Source organism: Anolis sagrei, chromosome 5 (genome assembly GCF_037176765.1).
Source record: "Anolis sagrei isolate rAnoSag1 chromosome 5, rAnoSag1.mat, whole genome shotgun sequence".
Lineage (NCBI taxonomy): Eukaryota > Metazoa > Chordata > Lepidosauria > Squamata > Dactyloidae > Anolis > Anolis sagrei.
This window is the reverse complement of record NC_090025.1, coordinates 181,480,085-181,506,964: the sequence shown is the minus strand read 5'-3', so window position 1 is coordinate 181,506,964 and position 26,880 is coordinate 181,480,085. Positions and strand designations below refer to the sequence as shown.

The 26,880-nt window shown below is 40.5% G+C and overlaps 1 protein-coding gene across 4 annotated transcripts in view; it reads left to right on the top strand.

The window, feature by feature from the left end:
- The window catches only part of EPS8 (EGFR pathway substrate 8, signaling adaptor), a 180,016-nt gene that overhangs the window by 100,050 nt on the left and 53,086 nt on the right, over nt 1-26,880 (top strand). For 2 of the 4 annotated variants that reach the window (XM_060776642.2, XM_060776640.2), the window contains exons 2-4: nt 12,391-12,469; nt 18,726-18,799; nt 22,444-22,497. In XM_060776642.2, coding sequence (XP_060632625.2) covers nt 12,408-12,469; nt 18,726-18,799; nt 22,444-22,497 — 190 coding nt within the window. In that variant the 5' untranslated portion in view covers nt 12,391-12,407. The remainder of the gene's footprint in view (nt 1-12,390; nt 12,470-18,725; nt 18,800-22,443; nt 22,498-26,880) is intronic. The other 2 variants (XM_067469299.1, XM_060776641.2) reach the window with 1 other exon arrangement.

Below are 26,880 nucleotides of genomic sequence, written 5' to 3'. Positions count from 1 at the left end.
TCTTGTTGTGTGCCCCCCAGTTGTTTGTGATTTATAGCTACCCTAAGGCAGAACCTATCATGCAGCTTACAAGTGGTTAATTTGACAGTTCCCTGCCCTCAGGTTTACAATCTAAAAAGATACAATACACAAGGAAAAGGGAAGTGTTAGCTGAGGAGGGAATTAAGTCTGGCAGATGCTGACTGTTCTTCTGTTCAATGTATTGTCAAAGGCTTTCATGGCTGGAATCACTTAGTTCTTGTGGGTTTTTTCGGGCTATATGGCCATGTTCTAGAGGCATTTCTCCTGATGTTTCGCCTGCATCTATGGCAAGCATCACCTCACCTCTGAGGATGCTTGCCATAGATGCAGGCGAAACGTCAGGAGAAATGCCTCTAGAACAGTGGTTCTCAACCTTGCTAATGCCGTGACCCCTTAATGCCGTTCCATACGTTGTGGTGACCCCCAACCATATTGTTTTTGTTGCTACTTGATACCTGTCATTTTAGTACTGTAATAAATTGTAATGTAAATATCCGATATGCAGGGTGTATTTTCATTCACTGGACTAAATTGAGCACAAATACCCAATATGCCCAAATGTGAATGCTAGTGAGGTTGAGAAGGGGGGGGGGTTGATTTTGTAATTTGGGAGTTGTAGTTGCTGGGATTTATAGTTCACCTATAATCAAAAAGCATTCTGAACTCCACCAGCGATGGATTTAAACCGAACTTGGCACAAAGAACTCCCATGACCAACAGAAAACACCGGAAGGGTTTTGTGGGCATTGACCTTGAGTTTGGGAGTTGTAGTTCACCTATATCCAGAGGAGCACTGTGGATTCATGCAATGATGGATCTGGACCAAACTTGGCACAGATACTCAGTATGCCCAGATGTGAACACTGGTAAGAGTCTGGAGGAAATAGACCTTAACATTTGGGAGTTGTAGTTGTTGGGATTTATAGTTCACCTACAATGAAATAGCATTCTGAACCCCACTAATGATAGAATTGGACCAAACTTCCCACACAGAACACCCATGACAAAGAGAAAATACTATGTTTTCTGATGGTCTTTGGTGACCCCTCTGACACCCCCTCGCGACCCCCACAGGGGTCCCGACCCCCAGGTTGAGAAACACTGCTCTAGAACATGGCCATATAGCCCGAAAAAACCCACAAGAACTGAGTGTTCTTCTGTTGTTTGTAAATTTGGAAGTCATTTCTAGACATTTGTAGACATGATAAACTATACTTTGTAATACCTAATATGAATGTTTTATGCCAAAGTGAATAATATTTTACACATGTTATGTTCCCCTGTGGCTTAAAGGTTTCCAGACACTACACCTCTAATTCCAATGCCTCTGATATGGGAGAAACTATAGCCATCAAGTGTCTGTTGAAGGCTTTCATGGATTTCTCAATTTTTATGCTTGCATCTTGCACATAAAAAGATTCAGCATTTGGCTGTGTACCTTGTGAAGAAGTTCTTTTCCCTGTCCTAAATTTCTCACCATTCGGCTTTCTGGATGACCCCAGGTTCTCCTATTATACAAAAACCTTTCACTCTGTCTTTTCTCTCCATTGTAAGTCAGTGTACAGCAGCAAGAATCCAAATCAGAGTAATCCTTTTCCCCATTCACAAATGCCTCTCCATGGTTCTTCAAGTGGACAAACCCCTAAGGGATGTTGATGAGGGATTTCTGGAAAGCTGAATTGGCTCCAGGAATGCTAATTAAAAGTGAAAGAGAAAATACTGAGGACCAATGTCTGAACAATTGACTTATGTTGACTAAGTTGTAAGTAATTTAGCACATAGTGGTTTGATCATTGGACAAGTCTCTTTTTTTTGTATATTTTCAATTTTGCTGGCCATAGATCTATAATTTTAAAATGCTAGGTTAGCTGAGGAGTAGTGTAGACTTATCTTACCTCTGTTTTCTTTTGGTTTTGATGTTCAGGCATGTACAGCCGATGTTTACCTTGTTGGGTGTATATGAATATCATCAAGCCTGTAGCCAGAAAAAAAAATTGGGCAGATGTGTGTGCATGTGAAATGATTTTAATTTCTTTAACGAATCATGAAGTGTTGGTCCATATCACAAAATAATTTAAATTATATGACCCATTCTATATATTTATATTAAATCAAATTTCAATTTTAGCTACAAAGTTCAACTTTACAAAAAATTGGTAATGTAGTTGTTACAAAAGAACACCACAATACCTGTTGGAAACACTTGAAAAAAGTGTCAATACACAAAAATCAGGCTCCATTGATAAACTTCGATGGACACTCAAGAGTGCAAGTCCAGTCAGTCTTTCTTCTTACCCCATTGTGCCTCTTATGTATGTTTTCAAATGTTTAAAAGTTGGAAACGACCTTTCATTTTGCAGTGTTTCAGAAATTTGAAGAAGTTTCTTCACATTTGGAAAAAATCTGTCTATCACAGACAAAATATGCTTCCTGTGCATTTGATGGCTTTTCTACAGGCATAATATTTTCCGTTTTCTACACCACAGATCAAACTCTTCCATCAGTGTATCAGTATCTTGAAGGCATTCATTGTAAAGTTCTGTGTGCTTATTCAAGTTGAATTTTAAATGGCCACAATTAATAGAGAGGAACATTTGCAGTTCCTCAACTACTTACCTGTGCCTTGAAAACCTTTCTTGAAGCTGGTTGCAGAAACAGACCACAAATGTGATGTATACATTTCACCTATAATATTCCACTGGTGAAGTTGCCTGAATGTTGCTTTTACAAGTCTGTCTTGAACAGATTCAAGGAATCCCAGCTTCTGCCACCCATAGACCCCACCATTGATCTTACTGTATTGCATCTTTCCATCACACAAATGGTTTAGCAACCAATGCACCAAGCTTTATCCATAACTTCTCATCCAAACACCACACAGTTCTTAGAGTTCACCTTGTACATGAAGCGAGTAGGCTAACCAGGAAATATGTTGAACCATTTGTATTGAAAACTTAGATGCCTCTTTTTAGCCACAAGAAATACACATCCTGGCAATGGAGTGCATTGATTTTGCACTAATTAAGCTTTCACTTGGTTATCAGAAACAGCCTTGTTCATATAAAGCCCACATTCTAACAATAACACAGTTTTTTGTCTTTGCTCCTTTTCCATGGTTTCTTTGACAGGGCTTAGATTAGATGAGCCAGTGGTAGACACCTCAGTTTCCACAGTTTCCTCAATTTTCACCTGCAGTTAGGATGTGCATGTTCTAGGATCTTCATCAGTACCAACTTCTACAATGGTTCTCAACTTGCTGCCTTCTTGATCTTCAATATTCGGCTTTTTCTTTTTTGCCATGAACTCAAAACCATTCAGTTGCTTTGATAAACGTTTAGGCATCTGGAGACAGATAGATGAAAGGAAACACTAGCAGCAATTAATAGGGCTTTAAGTCTCAGAAAGAACACTTAAAGCCCTTTTATGCAGACAAGATGCAATCCTACAATGCCGCTAACAATTGATTGGAAACATATAGGATAGTATAGTGTCTAGATCCAGGGAAGTCATGCTACCCCTTGTAAAGAACGTATCAATGCCACCAATAAAAAGTAAAGTCGTGCGTTAATCCCACCAAATGGGATCACCAAAAATGTAATAAAGTTCCTAGACTGCTATTAAATTAAACTGCCACCAATATGTTTAGAGACGCTGGTCTTAAAGTCTCTGTTTATCCCTATTTGCGTTGTGAGGTAACTTTGGTAGAGTGGAATGCACCGAACGTAAAATCAATGGAGGAGGCAGGTTTAAAATAACAAAGAGAACAAGTTTATTATTAACAAAGTGTAATTGTTGCAATATTGAGATGTTGAACTTGGCACATGCTTGTTGGTTACAATATGGCTTGGCTGTGATACATTCAGGCTTTAGATGTTACAATTCTTATAAACTCCTTCTACAGTGAAGTGCTTTATTATTATTTCAGTGTTCCTTATTGTGAATATTCACACTGTTTGTCCTATACCGGAACAAACCACTGAATCCCCAGTCTTCCACTACTGGCGATCCTAAAACCCTCTCTGTTAGATTCTTTTTACTCAAGCAATCTAACGAGGTTTCCCTTCAGCTACCTTGCTGAAGAAATATTCACAATCACTAAAACTAACTGAATCTATAAAGCTTCCCACCACAGAGCCCTAACTGACTCTGCCCTCTTCTCAGGGTCTCATCCTCCTGACTAAACTACTTTTCCCAGAGTCCTTTCTTGACTCTGCTATTTCCCAGAGCCCTTAACTGGCTCTGCTATTCTCCTCAGGGTCTCTTCCTCCTGACTGAAGCTTAACTGCCACTTTCAAACCTTTTTCTCCTTAAGCTCCGCCCACCTCCTCTTCGGCCTTGTCACCATGGCAACCTATCTCTCTCAGCTAGGCCCTGGCAACGAATGTAATACATAAATACAGATTCAAACACATTATAGATAACACTTTATAATAAACATTATAAATACAGTTTAAACACATTATAAATAACACTTTATAATAAATACATCTCTACACCCCTCTATTCAGCCTTCCTCAGATCACACCTGGAATAGTGTGTCCAATTCTGGGCGCCACAATTGAAGGGAGATGTCGACAAGCTGAAATGTGTCTAGAGGAGGGTGACTAAAAGGATCAAGAGTCTGGAGAACAAGTCCTATGAGGAGTGGCTTAGAGAGCTGGACATGTTTAGTCTGCAGAAGAGGAGGCTGAGAGGAGACATGATGCGGCCCACGTATAAATATGTGAGGAGAAGTTATAGGAAGGAAGGAGTAAGCTTGTTTTCTGCTGACTAGAGTGCAGAACAATGGCTTCAAACTACAGGAAATGAGATTTCATCTGAACATTAGGAAGAACTGCCTGACTGTGAGAGCTGTTCAGCAGTGGGACTCTCTGCCCCGGAGTGTGGAGGAGGCTTCTTCTTTGGGGGCTTTTAAACTGAGGCTGGATGGCCATCTGTTGGGGGTGCTTTGAATGCAATTTTCCTACTTCTTGGCAGGGGGTTGGATTGGGTGGCCCATGAGGTGTCTTCCATCTCTATGATTCTAGGACTGAACTATAAGGGTATTGAAATAGTACACAATGCTAGTCATTATTCACTAATAATTTATTTAGTTAGTTCTTTTATATCCTGCCTTTCTCCTGGCTCAAAACAAAACAAAGTACAGCTACAGTTAGTGTTACAATTAAAAGGTTTTCTTTAAAAAGTCCAATAAGCAAGTCAGTTTTAAAGAACACTACTGTAAAAAGTATTTAAAGGTTAATTTTGGGAACAAAAGTACAACACTCCCTCATTAAAAGACTCTTCTACAAGAACTAGTCCGTCACCAAAAGCCAGTCTAAATTAAAAAGGAGCAGAAAGAGTTTCAACGATTAAAGAAAGTCCTTGTTTTCTTTCCCCTGATGTAAACCCCGCATCATACGGTTTGGAAAGGAGCTGAAAAACCCAGCTTGTTCTAGATTTTGTAGCCTTTACCTGGCCCTTTTAAACTAAGTGGAGCTGCTTCTCGAAACCAGTGGAGTTAAACAACAAATAAAACTTCAAGGACAGTTTCACCTCGGAAGAACGTGAAGTGCTGAAAAGTGGAGTTGTGGGCAGGAAGGCATTGCTATTGACAACGGGTTGCTTAATGCTTCCTGAATTTTAAAAAGAGACTTACTACTTAGGCAAGGAGCATTCAAGGACCTATCCGGATACATAAAAGCATAACTTTGCTGCACTGGATAGGCTAAAAATCTGAAACTGAAGATTGCATTATATATCAAAGTGCCCTTATTATTTTAGATCAGAATGCCAGCAGAATTGTCTGTATCATTGAATTTTGACTATAGTAGGACTCGTTTTCACACTGTACCCTGTATTTGGTGGAGCACTTTTGGAAGAACCCATAATGCACAAAAAATCATCACCTTGGACATAGAGTTGGAAGAGACCACGTGGACCATCTTGTCCAACCCCCTGCCATACAGGAAAAGCACAAATCAAAGCACCCCTGAGAGATGTTTAAAGCCTTCAAAGGAGCTTCCACCACACTCTTGAGGCAGAGAGTTCCACTGTTGAACAGCTCTTATGATCAGGAAGTTCTGCCAAATGTTCAGGTGAAATCTCCTTTCCTTTAATTTGAACCCATTGCTCTGAGTCCTAGTCTCCAGAGCAGCAGAAAACATGCCTGTTCCCACTTCTTTATGATGTCCTTTCAAATACTTAAGCATGGTGATCATGTCTCATCTCAACCTTCTCTTCTGGAGGCTAAACAGAGCCAGATCTTTAAGCCACTCCTCATAGGGCATGGTCTCAAGACCTTTGATCATTTTGGTTGCCCTCCTCTGTGCATGTTCCAGCTTGTCAACATCCCTCTTTAACTGTGGTGCCCAGAAATGGACACAGTATTTCAGGTGAGGTCTGGCCAAAGCAGAATAGAGGGTCACTTAAGTCCAGCTACTGCTTTCTAAAGGATTCTGGGAGTTATAGCCCAAAAGTAACCTTTTCAAGATTTGTAGGAAACCTAGGTTTGCCATCAAATATATATCTGATGGGGATCTATTATTCTTGATTCTCTCACAATGAATTCATGACATACTGGGCCGTACATTTTTATTATACCACTACACTGTCTTCAAGTGTTCATGTCTGCAGGGCTCTTTGCAGCTAAACGATGTCATGATACAGAAATTGGAGAGTGTAATGACTTTGAAGGGTGTGATGGCACTCCCAAGCCTTTGGGAAATGGTATAGTGTCTGGCTTTACTTGGGGGCTATCTGTATACCTTCTGTTAATATTAATACCCTTAGCAGACAGAAGCACTTTATGTAAGGTGAAAAGATAACCCAATGAATTTACTGCAAACAAGATGAATAAGGGTTAACTGCACCCAGGACTATCATATGGTAACTTAAAACAATACATTATAAAAGGAGCCTTTTCTGACTGCAGTCATCTCTCTGGAGTCTTCTGCCTCTGGTGCAAAGCAATGGTTATCTTGATCTTCTTTCTTGTGAAGCATAAGCTGGTCATAAGCTTCTGTTGTCCTTTGGACTGATGGTATAAAATACTGTTGAATGCAGGTGCTAAGGATGCCTGTTTGAATTGCTTGGGCCTAGGATTACCAGACAATTCCAAGCCTAAGTCACAGTAGCTCTGCTGTAGGAAGAGGGAGGAGCGGAGCCCAGCAAACAGCTCTATACAGGGAAATGGAATAGACATAAGGCTGGCCTCGGGGGGGGGGGGGGGAGTGTTATGCTCCACCCAAAAACTAATCCAAAGGAAGGTATCTACACTATTGGGAAAATTTATGAATAGGAGGAAAGCAGAGGAAAAGGCAGAGCCAAAACTTAATAGGGGGTTAATGTTATAAATGTTTCCCAAAGCTTGTTTGAGTTATGTGAATGAAGTTCCAATTAGAGCCATGAATTATGTTATTAATGGTCTTGTTGACAGTTTACATAAATGCTGCCTTCTTTACTTGCTTGAATGGGACATCTCCTCCAGTGTTCTGCCTGGCACTATACAAATTCCTAAAAGGACCCTATGATAACTTTGGGGCTATCTTTTTAAAGGTCTTATTCAATGCTTCCTGGGAGTGTGGCAGTGTCTCCTTCTCTGGGGTTTTTAAAGAAAAGTCTGGATGTCCATCTGTCAGAAGTACTTTGCTTGTGTATTCCTGCCTGGCAAAATGGGATTGGACTAGATGACCCTTATGATCTCTTCCAGTTCTGTGATTCAGTATTTGCGTTGTAACAGGATCTGTTAGAGAGAAATGGAGAAAGATATGTTCACACAGAACTTCTAACTCCCAATTCATAGGGAAGATTTAAAATCTTCTTATGTCACCCTCTGCATTATTTATACAGCACCATCTCTGCCCCCTTTAAAAGGGTTACATAAGAAAAAGGCTTACCATCTTCCATTCCTTTTTCAAAAAGAACATCTCAGAAAGCTTAAATTAAGCTGGTTCTCATTAAATGCCCTCAGTAATAGAGCTGCATAAATGAACAACTCCCTTACGTGTCACTCCTGTTCACTTCTCATGTTCTCTTATAGCTCTAGCATGGAGCTCCTGCCCATTTCATTCATAACCTACATAGTCCTCTCTCTAGTGCCATCAAATTCACCAGCAAAATAAGGGCTTATTCCACATTAAAAGAAGTTGTATCTTGTTCTGAGCAGAAACACATGGCAACTTTTATTCAGGATGCATGTTGCCCAATGCTACTTTTAAAAATAGAAATATCTCTTATTTTATTGCCACTGTGCTATCAAATGCAATACTTGCATAACAGACTTATGCATTTTAGCTGTATCCTATCCTATCCAAATTGTCATCAATCCACTCCTTTGGACTTCACACAAATGTACCATTTGCAAAAATAGATGATCCTGTGCTTCCCCCCCCCCCCCCCCAACCCCATTTCTAGCTGAATAGCTTAATTGTCAGTTCGGCCCATCAAATACAAAGTTTGCCCAAAGACCGCATGTGGTATCTTGGTATCCATTTTCATTAGTTGGCATGTCCATTGGTTGTCTTTTATTCATGCTGTATGCCCTGCCCATCTCTTTTTGCCTCATAGATTTCATTGACCACGTCATGTACCCCGGTTCTTTGACGTAGCTCTTTATTGCTGACTTTATCTCTTCTTGTCACGCCGTACATAATTTTTCCATTGCTCTCTGAGTCACCACCAGTTTTTCCTCCTCTAACTTTGTTGTTGCCCATGTTTCAAATGTGTATAACATTGCCCATAAAACTGTAGCTCTGACCTTCATTGGCAGCTTATCATCTATTAGCACTGTCCAGTTTCGAGTAAAGCTGTCCAAGCAGCCTTGCGTCCTCTTGCCCATTCACCATTTGCCAAATTATTCAACTGTTTTTGTTGTGCAAGATATCCATATTCAGTCACTTCCTCAATTTCAGCTCTGTTTATAATGATGTGGCCCTGGACACATTGGTCATTTTTCATCCATTTCCTTTTCTTGGTAGTTAAATGTCCTTTGACAAGTATCTGGCCACTTGGATCAACTTAATCAACTACCAAGCTTACAAACTCTGTTTTGTTTGTTTGTTAAAAAATGTTTAAAATGTAATACAACTGTCTGGTTGATACTGACACGATAAATAAATAAATAAATTTTGTTTTCTGTATGCTACATGCAAATACAGTGAAATCCCTCCATTGAAAATGATAGCAGTAGTATTTCTTAGTCCGTTCTCTGAAATGAACCGCAAATACATTCAGTAACACTTCAGGCACAACCATGCATAAAACTACTGAATATGTTCTTACTGGCCTGGACTCCAGCTTCAGTAATGTTAATAAAAGCTTTCAAAATGCAAAATTTAAATGTATACCCTTGGGTAATGCTCAGCCCAAAATGCAAAATGAACTCTTAAAACTACCATAGGCTGCGGCCTCATTGGCATCAGGGCATGGCACTGCCAAAATCCAATAGCAAACCAGAACATATTTGAAACAAGTAGAGAAGTTATGTGGTCTGCCACAAAATTTCAGCATCAAACTACACATGCATGTTTTAAAGTAGAAATTCCAGTTTTCTTCTGAACATTGGAGTATGATTTGAAAGGGCTTGGGACCACAAAATTGGTTTTACGTGGCTTTATGTTTTCTCCAACCCTAAGAAGGAATTGAGCGAAGAACACATAGCAACTTAAAATGAATTTTGTGGGTCCTAGACCCTTCAGAATCACATTGCTGAGATTCAGAAGTAAAATTGGGGGCTAAATACCCAAAAGGTACCAAATCTCTCTGGACTTTGAAGCTAAGCAGGGTCACCTCTTGATAGTAGAGGCTTCAAACTACAGGAAAGGAGTTTTCACTTGCACATTAGAAGAACTTCCTAACTGTGAGAGCTGTCCAGCAGTGGAACTCTCTGCCCTGGCATGTGATGGAGGCTCAGAGGCTCCATGGCCATCTGTCAGGGGTGCTTTGAATGAGATTTTCCTGCTTCTAGGCAGGGGCTTGGACTGGATTGCCCATGGGGTCTCTTCCAACTCCATGATTCTATGAATACTTGGATGTGAGACTATCATCAATGAATATCAGGTGCTGTAGGCTATGTTTCAAAGGAAAGAACTGGCAAGGAATATCTGAGGAGTCCTTATGAACACCCATTGAAGTCCATTGGATCATCATAAGTTGACATTTGATTTGAAGACATGCACATGTAGGACTAAAAACATTACATTAAATTATACTCAGAAAGAAACTGTTAATGTTCTTTGCACTTTTAAAAAATTGATTGTTTGTTATTGTTCTGGGGTATAAGGTGTGAAGACGTTAAGCAGAGGAAAAAAGCCTTTGGCTTGAGTTCCCCCTGCAAAACTATGATAGCAAATTAAGAGAAGCTCAGTAACTTAAAGAAACAAAAGACCTGGAAGAAAGGTGATAATTAAATGCACTGGAAAGAACATTTGGCACTAAAACATGTTGGCTGGTCGTAAAAAAAATGCAATCGCAGAACGAGTATGCACTGCCAAAGCTCTTGTTAATTTTATACATGAACTGGGGACTTGATGGTCCCTGACTGCCCCTGCGTACAACTCTATTTTTCCTTTGAAAAGTAAGAGAAAGCATGAAGGGCTTGTATTTTGTTGTCAATACTAAGGCAAGCAGAGAGTCGCAGCTATTTTAGTATCTATTCTAAATCTTAGGTGTCAGATCCAAGTATTTGTGAATCAGGTAATGGTGGCAATCCCTAAAGAGGAATGGAACTGGATGCTCTATCAGATGTTACCTGTATACACTTTCCTTGTTACCCTTAGGTGCAATGGAGGATGGATTTTACCCCCAGTGTTGAAGTCAGTGATGGATGCTGATTTCCATGTCAAGGTGGTGAAAATCACCAGAGGAACCATATCAATAGCATCGTGGCACATTCAAACTTTAGACTAAAACTTGGAATTGAATTACTATCCCATCAACATGGGAATATCAGAGATTACTGGCCAAAGTAAGATTCCAGTGGCACCCCTATCCTGTATGAAGAATGAGAAGGGTCCTAGCTTGTCCTTTCCTTTGCCCCAAGTGGCATAATGTCTTAGCCAGGCTCTGTCACATGAGTTCAGGGATAATACAGGAAAGAGATTGCTCTTGAGCATGCAAAACAAGGCTTTGTTGAGTAAACAAGGAACTGGGACATTTAACTCATAGCAATCCATAGCTATTTATGAAATAAACGTAGTAATGTGCACCATTAATGGGGTTAATGCAAGATCACTGTGGACCAGGAAATTATGGTGCCTTTTCCATCACTTCAGGGAAGGTATAATTTGCAATGAGGGTCCATTTATGCCCCTCTCATAGGCTGTTTAAGCTCTTATTGTAATTTTCTTCAGGCAGCAAAATGTCCTGAGTCAGCCCTGTGTAAGTCTTATGGAAAGGAGAGCTGCAAACAAAACAGTATCTGGATTTTTGGAGCTGCTGGTTTCCCTTTCCTTTACTGTTTTTATAAAATACAGGCAGTCCCTGATTTACGAACATCTGACTTACAAACAACTCATAGTTAAGAATTGGGGTGAGACAACAGGAAGTGAGAGAAATCTATCTCTCAGAAGGAAAATGAGCTCCTGGGAGAGTTATCATGGGGAAAAGGTGTCTCAACTGAAGCTTTATCCACAATCCTTGCTTTCACAAGCCAAATTTTTCAAAATCCATTTATCACAGAGACAGAAATCCATTTACCACAGGAGCCCCCGGTGGCACCGTGGGTTAAACCCCTGTGCCGGCAGGACTGAAGACTGGCAGGTCGCAGGTTTGAATCCAGGGAGAGTGTGGATGAGCTCCCTCTATCAGCTCCAGCTCCTCATGCGGGGACATGAGAGAAGCCTCCCACAAGGATGGTAAAAACATCAAACATCCAGGCATCCCCTGGGCAACGTCCTTGCAGACAGCCAATTCTCTCACACCAGAAGCGACTTGCAGTTTCTCAAATCTCTCCTGACATGACAAAAAAAAAAGTGGGGGACAGAAAGGGAGGCAGAATCTTCTGAACAGGGATACAGACAACAACAAAAAATGCCACAGGAGTGTTGACCCTTTCCTATGCCATTCAAAGAGCAGATGTGTGTGTGTTTGTGATTTTGACAGAGTTACACTTAAAAATATACCTGCTCCAATGTACAAACAAATTCAACTGAAGCGCAAACCTATAGAACCAATCTTGTTTGTAATTTGTGGACTGCCTGTACATCCATTACTTTTGTGTCTACAGTAAAATTCTTTCTTTTCAAAATCTTGCTTTATCAAGCTCCAGTTTTTGAATCCTCAGTTACTCACAATCAGGCTATTATGCAGCCTTTTAGAAGTGTTGGCCAAAATGATTGTGCTGGATGTCTTAAATGACTTTTTCTTTCTCTTTCTCTCCTTTTCCCACAGAGGGAGTTGAGGTCAGAATGAATGGGCATATTTCAAACCCACATCCCAGTGCATACGGAAACTACTCTTCTCAAATAAAGTAAGTATTTTATGCTCACCTTCCAAACCTGCAGGGGAAAATGTACAAAAATCCTTACCCTCACATTTTTACTCTCATCGTTGTATTTTTGATCCAGATGCCTTTGACATCTTGAGTGTAAGACCCATTTCAATCTTTCCCAGACAGTTTTTCTATTTTCATTTTCAAAATGGGGTGGGGGGTGGGGAGAGGACAGTTCAGATGATGGGTAGAAAATGTGTTGCCAAGCATTAATGTGTCTGGCATTGTACCATCAGTCATTCCTGAGACCAGACTTGGTCTTGGAATGCCTGAAATCACCCTCAGGTGTAACAATTTGAAGCTTGCCATAGATGCAGGCGAAACGTCAGGAGAGAATGCCTCTAGACCATGGCCATATAGCCCAAAGAAACCTACAACAACCCAATTTGTGCTAATGTTCTGAAACTTCTTGAGTTTATGAGCTCCCTATCCTTTCCTATAATTTCAAATCTGGATAAGTGACAGGATCCTTCTTGCAAAGTCTACCTTGAAAATCTAGAATGACAGACAAAGAGAATGCTATTCCAGGCACCTCCATATTCAGGAGGGTCAGAGCATTGCCAGCCATGTGTGCCCATAACCTGCCTCTGTCAAGGTTTATATGCTCATGTGTCAGTCAAAATTATGGTTGATAGACAGACCAGTGCACACCAGCCAGTGCAGTTAAATGGTGTGAGCTTTGGACTATGACTCCAGAGACCAGGGTTTGAATCTCTACTCAGCCATGGAAACCAATGGTGTGATCTTGGCTGCGATCACACTCATTTAGCTTCAGAGGAAAGGCAAAGGCAAACTCTTTTGGAACAAATCATGCAAAGATGACCCTGTAGTAGGGTCTCTATTGGGTTGCTGTAAGTCAGATATGGGCCTCCTGGGGATGCAACAGGTTAAACTGCTGAGCTGATGAACTTGCTGACCAAAGGTTTGGCAGCTTGAATCCAGAGAACAGGGTGAGCTCCCACTGTTTGGTCCAGCTTCTGCCCACCTATCAGTTTTAAAACATGCAAAATGTGAGTAGATCAATAGATACTGCCTTGGCGGGAAGGTAACAGGGTGCGCCATGCAGTCATGCTGGCCACATCACCTTGGAGGTGTCTACGTACAACGCCAAGTCTTTGGCTTTGAAATGGAGATGAGCACCACCCCTCAGAGTCAGGCACTACTAGACTTAATGTCAGGGGAAACCTTTACCTTTACTTAAGTCAGATATAACTTGAAGTCACATGACAACAAATTATGTCAAAGGCAGGTTTGGTGCCAAAACTATGGATTTTGATATGGCCTGTGGGTGGTCATTCCACAGAGAGGGGAAAGTGCCAAATTGAACTCAGGTGCAAGCCAACCTGGTTAATTCCATTTTCCTGGCCAGGCATTCAAAAAAGGTCAGATGTGGTGCCATGGTGGAGATCGTAGAGGGAGCTGGTGTTTCGTTTAGGTTCTCCCAGGACAGACTAAACCCTCACTTCTCACTACTGCTCTCAGAAGTGGTTTCTTCCTTGATAAGAGGAAAGATACTGTACAGGTGGATAAGTCATCCTTATTCAGATTTGACAAAGATTTCTAGACTTATTCGAGTATATAGAATAATAGTAATACAATAATGTACTGAGAAATGGCCCCTGTTTAGGCACTACATTGACGGTTGCACCTTTTCCTTGGATTGAGCACAGAGAGCAAAGTGAACAGCACCTGCTTTTCTGAGCAGTCTATGTCTCTCGAGCCTTACTTTGCTCGCAGCCTTTTTTTTTTTCTGCCACTAAGAGTTTCCTAGCTGTACGTCCAGGTCTGGATCAGGTAAAGCTGACTTCGGCCCCAGCTTAACCCCATTGAAGGTCACACTTTGGAGAAAATTGAGTGATACATTTATCTGATCTCAATTAAGGTCAGAAAATATCCTTTCCCCTGGGGAAACTGCTGTCCTGTTCGTTTATGTACAATTGAATGAGTAGCAGCTGATAGGTTGTGCACCGTCAAATGCCAGAGGCAACCTCCTTCCCTTGGAAAATTACTAATGGGATTTCCACCCAGCCCCCCTCATTTAGTAGAGGAGCGCTTATACTTTCCAGTCATCTAAATAAACTTTTAATAGTTCTAATGTTTGTTCAAGTCACAGCCGTGCATAATTTATACGTTTTTTTTAAAAAAAACTGAGAAATAATTGGTTTTTAAAAAGAGTACCTACAGTGAGGCCATGTCTAAGGTTATTTTAAGACTGAGTAATCTGAGGCTATTTTTGTTTCTAAGAGCATCCCCATGAGACTGTGCATGTGTACACACTTAAACATGTGAACCCCTTCCTTAGTTTTGTTGGAATGAATTGTGCGTGCTAATGAATATGCAGGAAAAAGAAATAATTTTCCCCGAGTGATTCACAGGGTGGTGCAATCACCCTTTTAGTGTAGCAATAAATGTGTGTTATCTCAAATGTGTTTAAATTGCTAAATAAACAGCTTGAAAAATATATATCTAAGCTGCCTTGAACCTCATATATGCAAATAAAGTGTATGTAGTTACTCATGAATATGTTTAGATTTGCATGAACATGAGACACATTCAATTGGGGAAATGGAACCCACTGATGTCTTTCCAAATTTGAAAAACTGTTGCTAAGCATTTATCAGGAAATATCCAGAAACCGCATAGGCAAACTGATGAGGAAGCACAACCTGCAAACTATCTACAGACCTACTAAGAAAATCCAACAAATGCTACATATAACAAAGGACAAGAGGGATCCTCTCACCTCTGCAGGAGTCTACCGTATACCAGGCAGCTGTGAACAAGTCTACATAGGGACCACCAAACACAGCAGCCTTGCCCAAACACGAATCAAGGAACATGAAAGGCACTGCAGACTACTTCAACCAGAGAAGTCAGTCACAGCAGAGCATCTGATGAACCAACCTGGACACAGCATATCATTTGAGAACACAGGAATGTTGGACCACTCTAACAGCTACCATGACAGGCTACACAGAGAAGCCTTTGAAATCCACAAGCATGTGGACAATTTCAACAGAAAGGAAGAAACCATGAAAATGAACAAAATCTGGCTACCAGTATTAAAAAAACTCTAAAATTATAACAGCAAATAAAGAACAACACTCAAACACAGGGGAACTCCAGACATGAAACAATCAAGGACAGCTAATCACCTCCCAACAAAGGATTCCAGGCACTAACAAGCCATACCTTAAAACTGCTAAGCCATTAAATGCTAATCAAGGTGGCCAATTGAAACTTTCACACCCACCTCCAACAGACAAGAGTTCTTTCTCCCATCCTGGACATTCCACAGATGTATAAACCCAATTTTCCTAGTTTCCAACAGATCTCACATGCTCTGAGGATGCCTGCCGTAGATGCAGGCGAAATGTCAGGAGAGAATGCTTCTGGAACATGGCCATATAGCCCAAAAAACCTACAACTACCCAGTGGTTCCAGCCATGAAAACTTTTGGCAATACATATCCGGAGATAAGTTTCCTAAGTTCCATAAAACAACACACAATAAGCTTCTGTAATCCCAGTATTTTGTGTTTTCCCCTCGGGAAATATTCACATAGCAAGGCCTCCACTGACACACTCATGCAAAACCAATATTATACTATAAACCTTGCTTCTATTCTGCCTCAAAGAAGAAAATACCAGCTATGTATTTACTGTTGTTTGGGTTCCTCAGAAAATTCTTTCCTAGACAACGGTACGCATTATTTCCAGTGTTAAGTGGAATTGTTTCTGAGGAGCATGAGGGCCTAAAATTCAAAGGAACAGAGTCACAACATTCTGCTTGAAGCAATTCTTTAGATCGTGGACATTTCCTGTCACTTCATATATAGCGGATGCAATTACCTCCCCGTGAACACACTGAATTTCTTACCAATCCTTGTAAACATTTTGATGATGTGAATATCGTCTTATCACCTGTATTTGATTCAGAAAGATTCCAGCTAAAGGCCAATATAGGAATACTTTGAGAAAGTAGTCATGCAGTGAAGGAACCCCACAACTAGTATGCCTCCATAGACAAAGACTGGTCTTCAGAGCTTTGGGACCCTAATTTTTAGAATTAGTGCATTAAATAAAATAGCCTACCTTTAAGATGCTAAGAATAATGTATACATTTAAATAGTTGTTTTAATCATTGAATTGTTACAGTGAAGAATTAAAGAATTACTGCAAATGGTGAGCATTGATTGACTGATTGATTGATTGATTTGTTGGTAGGTAGGATTTATACCCTTCCTTTCTCCCAGGGTGGGATTTTATTTGTTGGTACTTAGTGGCCAAAATAATGAATTTAAAATTATTGCTGAACATTTCAACATATCAAAGCACAAATAATTTGTTTTAATGATCAATTCCAAGTTTTTCTCATCTACCTCTGAACTGGGGTCATTCAGAAAGGAGTCTCTGAAGATGACTTAACAGTCAGCATGTAGGAACAGATAGTCCTGAAATCTAATATGTAATGTGTCCAGCCCAGAGCTTGGACAAATTACTTTTGAATTACAGTTCCCAGCATCCCTAAGCCAACACTATCATTGGCCATATTAACCAGAATTTCTAGTGATTGCAGTCAGGTTCATAAATCCATGCCAGGAATTTGAGTTCCAAAAGCTTTTTACAACTGTGATGAAGTGCCGTCTCCTCCGTATAATGTGATGACGTCCATATATACACAGTTTCTAAAGCTAGTTGACATGCTTTATTAAGCATTGATGAAATGCTTAGATAGCATACCTAAAATATTTCTAATGCTAGTTGATAGGCTTTTGCTTCAATGGCTTTTGTGACGCTAGAGAACATTTTTTAAATGAGTACCGATGGCTGGTGACTTCTAGCTAGAACAGGATCATGTTAGGAAGGACTGTAGGTCAAGGCTATTTCGTTAATTGTTTTCTTCATTATGCTTGTCACTGAGTCACTTGAAAACTATTTTTGTGGACAAGGATCTGAAAGTGGGTTGTACTGAGTCCTCTTGGGGAGATAAGGTGGCCTATAAATAAATTATTATTATCTTTATTTGAAACACAACAAGATTAGTACACAGCAAACAAGATCGCTATGCTGGCTGTTGCATTGGATCACATGTCAAACATAGGGCTGGGTAACCACGGAAAAAATTGTTTCTAAACTCGATTCGTTTCCAGGGGGCGCTAGCATTTCCAAATTCTAAATACTTCCAAAATTTTGAGATTTCAAAATTTCGTTATTTACGAAATTTCGTTAATTTCGAATCGATTTGTTAATGGCGGACGCGATTGCGCAATATGCTAAAAAAAAACCTCCAAATGGGACAGGGGGAACTTCTGAAGCTTCCCTCTCCCTCTGTTGTTGACTGTTGGTGTGATAATTTATTTTTTATCACCGATAAAAGAAACAACAACTATAAAACTTGCACCAGGCATACGGAAATAATTTCAAACAATTTCGAAATAATTTCGAAACAATTTCGAAACATTTACAAAATAAATTGAAAAAAATGTTTTGATTTTTAATTACTCCTGCATGGCTCAATATCGGATCGTAAGCTAATTTAAATACGAATTAATAACGAATTACGAAATTAACGAACGAAACCGCCCAGCCCTAGTCAGACACTTTCCCAAGTGTCTAGGACTATGTGCTGTATTGGTGAATAATGAGTGCAGATCGCAGTAGGGTGGCCTTTTGTAGCTGACAGATGGTAATTTTTGTCAGCCCCAATTGTGTTTAAGTGCAGGCCAAGGTCTTTAAGCACTGCACCCAGTCTGCCAATCACCATTGGAACCACTTTTACTGCCTTGTGCCAGAATCTTTGCAGTTTGATCTTTAAATCCTCATATCATATCACTATTATTATTATTACAACTGTTTTGCAGGTTTATTTGTTTATTTATTTAAAACATTTATATTCCACCCTTCTCATCCCAAAGGGGACTCAGGGTGGAGCGCAACATACAAACGGCAAACATTCAATGACAGGACATAAATAGATTATAGGTTTGATCCTTGTCAGTCTAGGATTAGAAGACCTGGACAAGTCATGCAGTCACAATCTCTTGGAAATTTGATTATTTCAATTTTCACTTAATATTCTTGTATGCTTTCAAGCATATCAGTTACTATGTGGACTAGAAACGTGAAATACATTTTTAAAGTTCTCGAATCCTCTGTTTAATATAACTTATCCTTACATGTTAACTGCCCTTTCCAAATAAAATATGCTCATAACCAATACTCTTGTCTTGCAGTGGATACGGGTCACCAACATTTTCTCAAGGAGACAGGGACCAGAATTCGAAGACAAGCGCAAAAGCTTTGTATGGTAAGACTAACCATTAATTACTAGACTGACACAAATATACAATAACTCTTTGCCTTGGTGAAGAATGAGCATAATGAAGAATAGCTAAAGTTATTATCCACTGTTCCTATATTACCCAAGTGAAGAAACTGTTTCTGTTTCTTGACTGGGGACCCTATGATGGGATGAAAATAATAGGGATGTAATGAGTTAAATGGAGAGGTGAAAGGTAATCCAGACTTTGTTTCAGTTTAGAATGGAGTCATAGGCCTTTTGTGTATGTTTCATTGAATCACAGGGATGAGCCACCTTGACTCTTTGCGACTTGGAAATTGTGATCCAGTAAGGTTTAGACAGACACAGGCCCTAAACATGAGTATAAGTCATCCTAAAATGTGTAGCCACCTGGATATTTACCTGGTAAATGCAACTGCATTTGGCACAAAGCAGAAAAACTCTTCCAATCCCAAAACACACAGCTATCTCAGATTTTCTAGGCTCTTGGACCCCAAAAAAACCAAGACAGCCCCCACCCCCTCCCAAAACCCCTTCTAAAAAGGTTTTTAAAAAGGAAAATAACTCACCTAGTCGCCATTTCCCCTTCTCCAGAGACCTCTTGGGTAGTACCAATGACACACCAGGAAAATGGGGGAGGGGAGGAAAACTGCTCCCCCCTTTTTTCTGATGCGCCATTGGTATGACCCAGAGTTTGGAAAAGTTACATTTTGGAATGCAGCTCCCACAATCCTCCCCTCCAATGTTTCCAGTGGCCATGCTTCCTGGCAATTCTGGGAATTTAAGTGTTGAAATGTAGATCTTTGGCATTTTAGTCTGGTTTGTTACATCAGGCTATCAGTGGAAGGCTGGCATCACGAAACATTTCTTTCTCTAAGCATCATGAGAGAAAGAAGGCAAACTAGACACTTTTTCTTAATGTGTTGTCTTACTGCAGAGACCTATGAGAGATTTTGTAGAGGCAAGAATTCAAGGATGTGTGGTCCTTAACCAAAGGTGAAAGTTATATAATACCATTCTTCATTCAGAAGAATGAAAGGGTAAGCATGTGATGAAGCTCCTAGTCCTAATGACTCACAAATGTTGTGAAAGCCACTTTTTGGACACGATTTCCTCAGCATACTAACAGTGATGGTCAGTGATTCCTCTGGCTGGGGAAATATGGGTGTGGTGTTTTGAGCATTGGACCACAGCTCTGAGTTCAGATCCCAGCTCCAACATGGAAACCCTTGGGCAAGTAACAAGGCATGGGCAAACCCCCTCTGAACAAATCTTGCTCATGTCATAACTTCTCCTTTCCAAAACTTGTAAGTCGGAAAAGTCTCAATGGCACATAACAGCAGCAATACCCCCCCCCCCCACAAAAAACCCCCAAGCTTTCCCATTGTCTGGACTACTCAAATGACCTACTGACACTGATGCCCTCAATAACAAAGTCAACTTTATCTTTCAAGTGACTGGATTTGGTCTGCTAGCTATGAACTCCTACGCTAGAGCAGACAGGTCTCAAGTCCCTAAATTAAGCATATCAAATACATTATCTTTCCTGCTTAAAAACAAACAAGACCCCATTTCCAAACTATTTCAGATCTCTTCCTTTCTTGCTAGCTTTTCACGTTAATAACCTTTGTCATGTAAAGGTTATTAATGTAAAAGGCAAGCAAGAAAGAAGGCTTATTAAATAGAGAGTAATTGTGTAAAGAATGGCCTTCATTGCATCCTAAATTAATGTATAACACTGCACTGAGACAAAGATTCAGCAATTATGTTTGCACTCTGCCACTGTTTAGCAGAAGTATCACTGTTGGCATGAAAGCCTTCACAGTGGTGACTCTTGAATATGTATGGGATCTGTCAGGTGTAACCAACAGGTTGCCTTTGATCCCGCCCTGCTTTCTGGAATTAATTGAGTATAAATCTCCACTACATTAGAAACAGAAGAGAAGCACTTCTGGAGTGGACCAAAGACCCATCTAGTGGGCCATTTTATTTCTGACCCTTGTCACAGTATGAAACCAACATGTCTTCTTCTTCTCCCAGCTGGTTACCACAGGGCCATCCCATTTCACAGTTGTGAGTAAAAGCCACCCAAGCCCAGAACTTACATAAGTTTCTTTTTTTAAAGGTTTGTATAAACCTATGTTCCATGAACAGTTGTATTATTTGATGTATCTGTCAGTGAGGCATTCAGTAAAACTAGAAATGGACCATTAATTGGAAGGTAGTATCTCTGTTTCACAATATTTTGTGTTGCTGCAATGTCCTTCAAGATAACTTCAACTTATTGGGACTCAAGAGTTAACACCATAGAGTTTTCTTGCCTGGACTTATTTCTTCTAAGGCTGAGAGGGTGTGACTTGTCTGAGGCCACACAATGGGTTTCCATGGCAGAGTGGAGATTCAAACCCTGGCTTCTTGGACTTCTATTTCAACAATCAAACCACTACACATCATTGATTCATTTCATTATATACTTGCTTCAGACATTCCAACTGAAATTGTTGTAATTACATTTTCCTGTTCCAGCTAAATTTCAATGGTGACTGTAGAGATGAAGGGCCATTTTAAACCACTTTAATAAAGACATAAAATAATAATGAGAACATTATTTCACTGGATATTTTTTGTCTGAGCAATGCCAGTTAGTGAGAGTAGCCCCTAATATAATTCTTTTTTGCTTTTCATTTAAATCACTGTAGGGACCTTTCAACGCAAAAATAAAATAAACAAATCTGGTAGAATCATAGAATCAAAGAGTTGGAAGAGACCTCATGGGCCACCCCGTCCAACCCCCTGCCAAGAAGCAGGAATATTGCATTCAGAGCACCTCTGACAGATGGCCATCCAGCCTCTGTTTAAAAGCTTCCAAAGAAGGAGCCTCTACCACACTCTGGGGCAGAGAGTTCCACTGCTGAACGGCTCTCACAGTCAGGAAGTTCTTCCTCATGTTCAGATGGAATCTCTTTTCTTGTAGTTCGAAGCCATTGTTTCGCATCCTAGTCTCCACGGAAGCAGAAAACAAGCTTGCCCTTGGGTACATTTGCCCAAGGTTACCGCCCATTTCTTGTTGAGGGCACATTTTGATAAACCCAGGTTCAGATCTGTTCAATGTGTGAATTTAGTAAAGGTAAAGGTTTTCCCCTGACATTAAGTCCAGTTGTGTCCATCTCTGGGGGTTCGTACTAATCCGAAGTGCTGGCATTGTCCATAGACACCTCCAAGGTCATGTGGCCAGCATGACTGCATGGAGCGTCATTACCTTCCCATAAATGCAGTACCTATTGATCTAATCACATTAGCATGTTTTCGAACTGCTAGGTTGGCAGAGGCTGGGGCTAACAACGGGAGCTCACCCAACTCCCAAGATTTGAACTAGCAACCTTTTGGTCAGCAAGTTCAGCAGTTCAGCGGTTTAAGCCACTGAACCACCGAGGGCTCCAGTGTGTGAATTACCCTTTTACAAAGCCTCTGTATGCATTGCTTTTCCTTTCTTTCTCTTCTCCTGATGGCATCCAATTTTTCATTGAAAGCCCATGGGCTTGGCTTCATGCCCTACAACTTTCCCAAATGGAAATAATTAAGAGGTGTCAGATTGATCTAGGCTTTTGCTTTGCTCTTTTACTCATTTTGTAACTCCCGTATTTTGTCAGGAGCAGATGGATTTTATTTCTTCCGATCGTCATCCAAGCAAAAAAACAAGAAAGGTAGCACAGGATTAAAAGAATGACCTGCTGTGTGTGTGCGCTTGTGTGTGCGTTGGTTTTTGCATGTTTAAAATGCATATATACATATATGTATATGCATAGAAGAAGAAAACACTGCAAAGGCAAAAATATCGTCAACTTTTTGAAGTGATCAAAGAGTTCTTGCTGTTCTTCAGAATAATGAACTAATTAGCATCAGAGCAGAGAAAGGAGGGAGGGGGATTTTTCAAGTCTGTCCCTCCATTGTGATTGCCTTATGAACAACCAGAATTTTTATCTTGAATTTTGATGTCTTTTTAATGCACAAAATTCTCCTCCTCTGTCTGGCGTCATGAATGAATCATGCCCCCCCCCCAACCTGTAAGAATAATGGGCATTTGTTTCCCATTTTATAAACCATTTATTTCTAATCACAATAAAAGTATTTCTGAACCTCCAAGTTCGGGTTTTTAAAACCTTCTTTACAGTCTGTAATTCCCAGATGAAGATAAAAAATTGGGTGCTTAGAGCCGGAATCCATTATCCTGGCGAATTTCTCCTCTTTGCTGATAAAAGGCTCTCAAGTGAACGAGAATCATGGCAAATCTCATATTATCTCTCCTTCCTTGGCACAGTGAACAACACAAGGGCTGTATATAAATGCCTTAAATAAATCTCCACTGCAACACATAGCCTAGTGGTCTTTTATACCACAAGATGTGTCTGGAGGAGGGGAGGGGTGCAAAACTGCTGTTTTCTGTTCAGTGATGTAACTTTTCTTGGAGGTACAGTTTTGAATTTTGCAGTGTGTGACGTGAGATCGGGGTGACCTCTTGGGAAATGCACGGCTCCAATATCCCCCAACTGTCCCAATTTAGCAGGGACAGCCCTGATTAATCCTCTACTGTTCTGTACAGAAAAATGAAAAGGTCCATATGAGAATTATTTTTATTCCTTATCCCTGACATTCTAATTTTAACATACCCAGATGACTGTGTTTGGTATTCTGTAGCTGTTAACCAACTTCCCCTGGAAGTTACTATAGGGTTGCATTGGAGAACCTAGCAAGTCAGATACTGAAAGCCCACGGGCTTGCATTCATTGTATTCATACCTTCAGATAACTGTGGTCTGACTGGGAACGTAACCCTTGCAGATATGGGGGGATCTTATCATACAACTGCCCTCTAACAGATAAAATTATGGCTAGATGACATGTGCCTGATATCTGATAATGAAGTACAATATCAGTATCTCTGCTGGGAGACCTAGAATTCTCTAGAGAACTGTTATCTAATTTTTTTAAAAAAATATTCCTAATTTTTCACTCTCATGGGTCCTGTGCCCCTAACCACAGTGAATATGGTTGTATATTTTCCCCTTGGTTGGAAAGAAAAAGAAGATACCCTAATTAAGACTTTTTTTGCATTTGCAGCATTATGGGCTACTTGGATGATCAGGTTTTTTTGTGGGGAGATGATTGGTGCAGCCTATTTTAGGACAGTTTATTTTTTGATTTCTTCCCAGGTTGTGTGTTTCTTTTGGAGTGGTTTTTATTTGCCCTGTTTCCAGTGTATAAAGAGCCACAAAATTGAATTCAGTTTTATGTTTGGGGGAAGATGGCTTCACTGTCTTGTCCTTTGAGGAATTTAATGTTTTGGGGTTTTTTTAATCAAAGGACTAGGACAGTATTAGCTGAGTTGTTTCTTTGTTTTGAAAGCAACTCAGGGCTGTTATATAGTAAACTACCCAAAGAAGGAACACGATGCAGCTGGACTGCTGAAGTATAAAGTGGTAATGCATCTTGACAGGCAAAAACATGGGAACCATGTGTAAGCTGCATTTAATAATTTGGAAGAAGAACATTATACATTGGTTTAACAGATCGCTGTTCTCTCCACAGAGTAATGGATAGTCATCTTCTGTCATATCTCCCATTTTAATATATGGCTGTGAAAGACAGACAGTGAAGAAAAATAACTCATTTGATATGTGGTGCTGGTAAAGAGCTTTAGGATGGAGCCAGGACCAAGACCTGCAGAGCCCTTCACATGATGCAGGGCTACTTCTGGCAGGTCTCCATCCTGGAAGCATCCTGTGATGGAGCTCAGAGAACATGGGGGGCTTCCCATATTCTCATTACTAAGAATGGGACCAGTGCAGGGGGAAGCCAGGTGGTGACACTTCCCCCTATATGATGGGGAAAGCGGCGATGCAGGGCATGGGGCGACAGCTTTCCCCGCTGCCTCATGGATTTGCCACCCTGCCTGGAAATCCCCCCCTCCCCCGTAGCCCATAATTTGGACTTCAGTTTAATGAGGCCCTGAAACTGTTGCATTTTGAATATGTCATAAGATGACATGGCTATCTAGAAAGAACAATAATACTTGGTAGGACAAAGCACATGAGGAAATGAGAAAGACGAAATTCCAGGTCAATAAACTCCACCATGGAAACCACAGCCCTTAGTCTGCAAGACCTGAGGAGGGCTGTTGATGATCGGATGATGTGGAGTCCTCTCATTCATGGGGTCATCATATGTTGAAGTTGACTTAACAGCAATTAATAACTGTTGGTTAACTTCTTCAGTGGGGAGGGGCATAGTGCCCTGTTTTCCTTTTCTCTCACTTCTATAACCTAAGTTTATTGTGAGATGATGTGACTTGCTTGGTAAAGTAGAAGATGGGGGAAAGATTGATTCAATTAAGGAAACCACGTCCCTGAGCTTGCAAGGCAAAGGCAGAAAAGACTGGGCTTTTACAGGTTTCTCATTCATAAGGTGGCCCTAATTCAAAATTGACATTAGTAGCAAATAACAACAAAATTATGGAGGTCATTATCAAAGTAAGGTAAGGGGAGCCACACTTCTGTGTGTCATCTGGAGCCCAATAGAAGAAGGGTAAAAATATGAACAACATTAAAGTACCATATGGTAGACAGTCTGTCATTTCACGTATGAGTGACACCAGTTTTTAACCATCTGTAGCAGATTGTAGGACAATTATAATGTGTTCTGTTCAGGGCTTGGAAAAATTACTCTTTGGGTAGCATTTTCCAACTCCCCAGTATCCACTGTCAGAAAGTCCATTGGGTAGGATTGAAACTCCAGAGACATGGACATGAAGCAATGGATTCAAAGATGGGAAAACAGTAGAAGAATGTCCTGACAGTATGAGCTGACCAACAGTTGCCTCAGAGTATAGAGTATGATAGTCTTCAGTAGAGTCTGAATTGGTATCTTTCAAGATGGCTTGGATTGTGTATTCCTTCATGACAGAGTGGATTGGACTGAATGGCCCTTAGTAGTCTCTTCCAACTTGGTGTTTCTATGATTCTGTAGAATCATTGTTGTTTATAATTGTATTTCCAACTACCTTGTATTGAACATACTTACACTGTATGAAAAGAATAAGATTAGTCATTCAACACACAGAAGATATGGGCAAGGTTGGATTGGCTTTGGTGGCAAGACCATAGCAGTCTAAGTGTCTACACAGGAAGGAGCTACATGTAGTATACATACATAAACAAGAGAAATTCCAGAACTCAGAGGCGGTCTAAGACAGGAAGGGGTAAGTGCAGAGGGAGAATGTAATTAGGGTCAAGAGCTGATACACAGGCATTGTTCCATCATCCCTCCAGATGGAAAACGAGCTATGTGGCTTGTCATAGGCAAGCCTGAACTCCCAGGGCCCAACCTGGGGCTCAGCTGGAGGTCGTGGCAGGCATTCAGGTAGAAGTCTTACTATGTTTTTAAACAGAGGTTGAATGCCCATCTGTCAGGGAGGCCCTAGCTAAGGATTTCCTGAATCCATAGAGGTTTGGACTAGATGAACTTTAGGGTCCCTGCCAGCTCTAGGATTCTGTCTACGCACCAAGATGGTCTTTTGCTCCTTCTTCTGTAAGCAAGTACTCCTTGAGATTGCTGATCTAGTCTGGTTCTTCAGATTCCAGGTTTTTCTGATGCTCAAAACTGACTCAGCCTCTGTTTCTGAAATAGAGTTCCCTACATCTTAGCTATCCTTTCCATGGTCTGTCCCTCCATTCTGTATCTCTCATGAAACTCCAAGTGTCGTCCAAAGAAAATCCTTCCAGGTCTAGGGGTATTATGACAAAAGGGGAAAATAGTCTACACTAAAATCTTGAAACAAATTAAGTTTAGGACTGCAACTCCCAAAATTCCCCATCCTACAAAGCCTGTGCCAGCTGGAGCTTTCTAACAGTTGTAGTCTAAACATACAGCATTTCTAGCTTTCCACTCAGTAAAGACTTACTTTCCAAAAAGTATGTGAGTATGTGATGAGAGTTTGATACCATGACAGTTCAAGGTCAGGAGATCCTACAAATCCTGGCTTGGATAATTGAGTTTTAATTGCTCTGATTTGTTTCTTTAGACAGACAGATC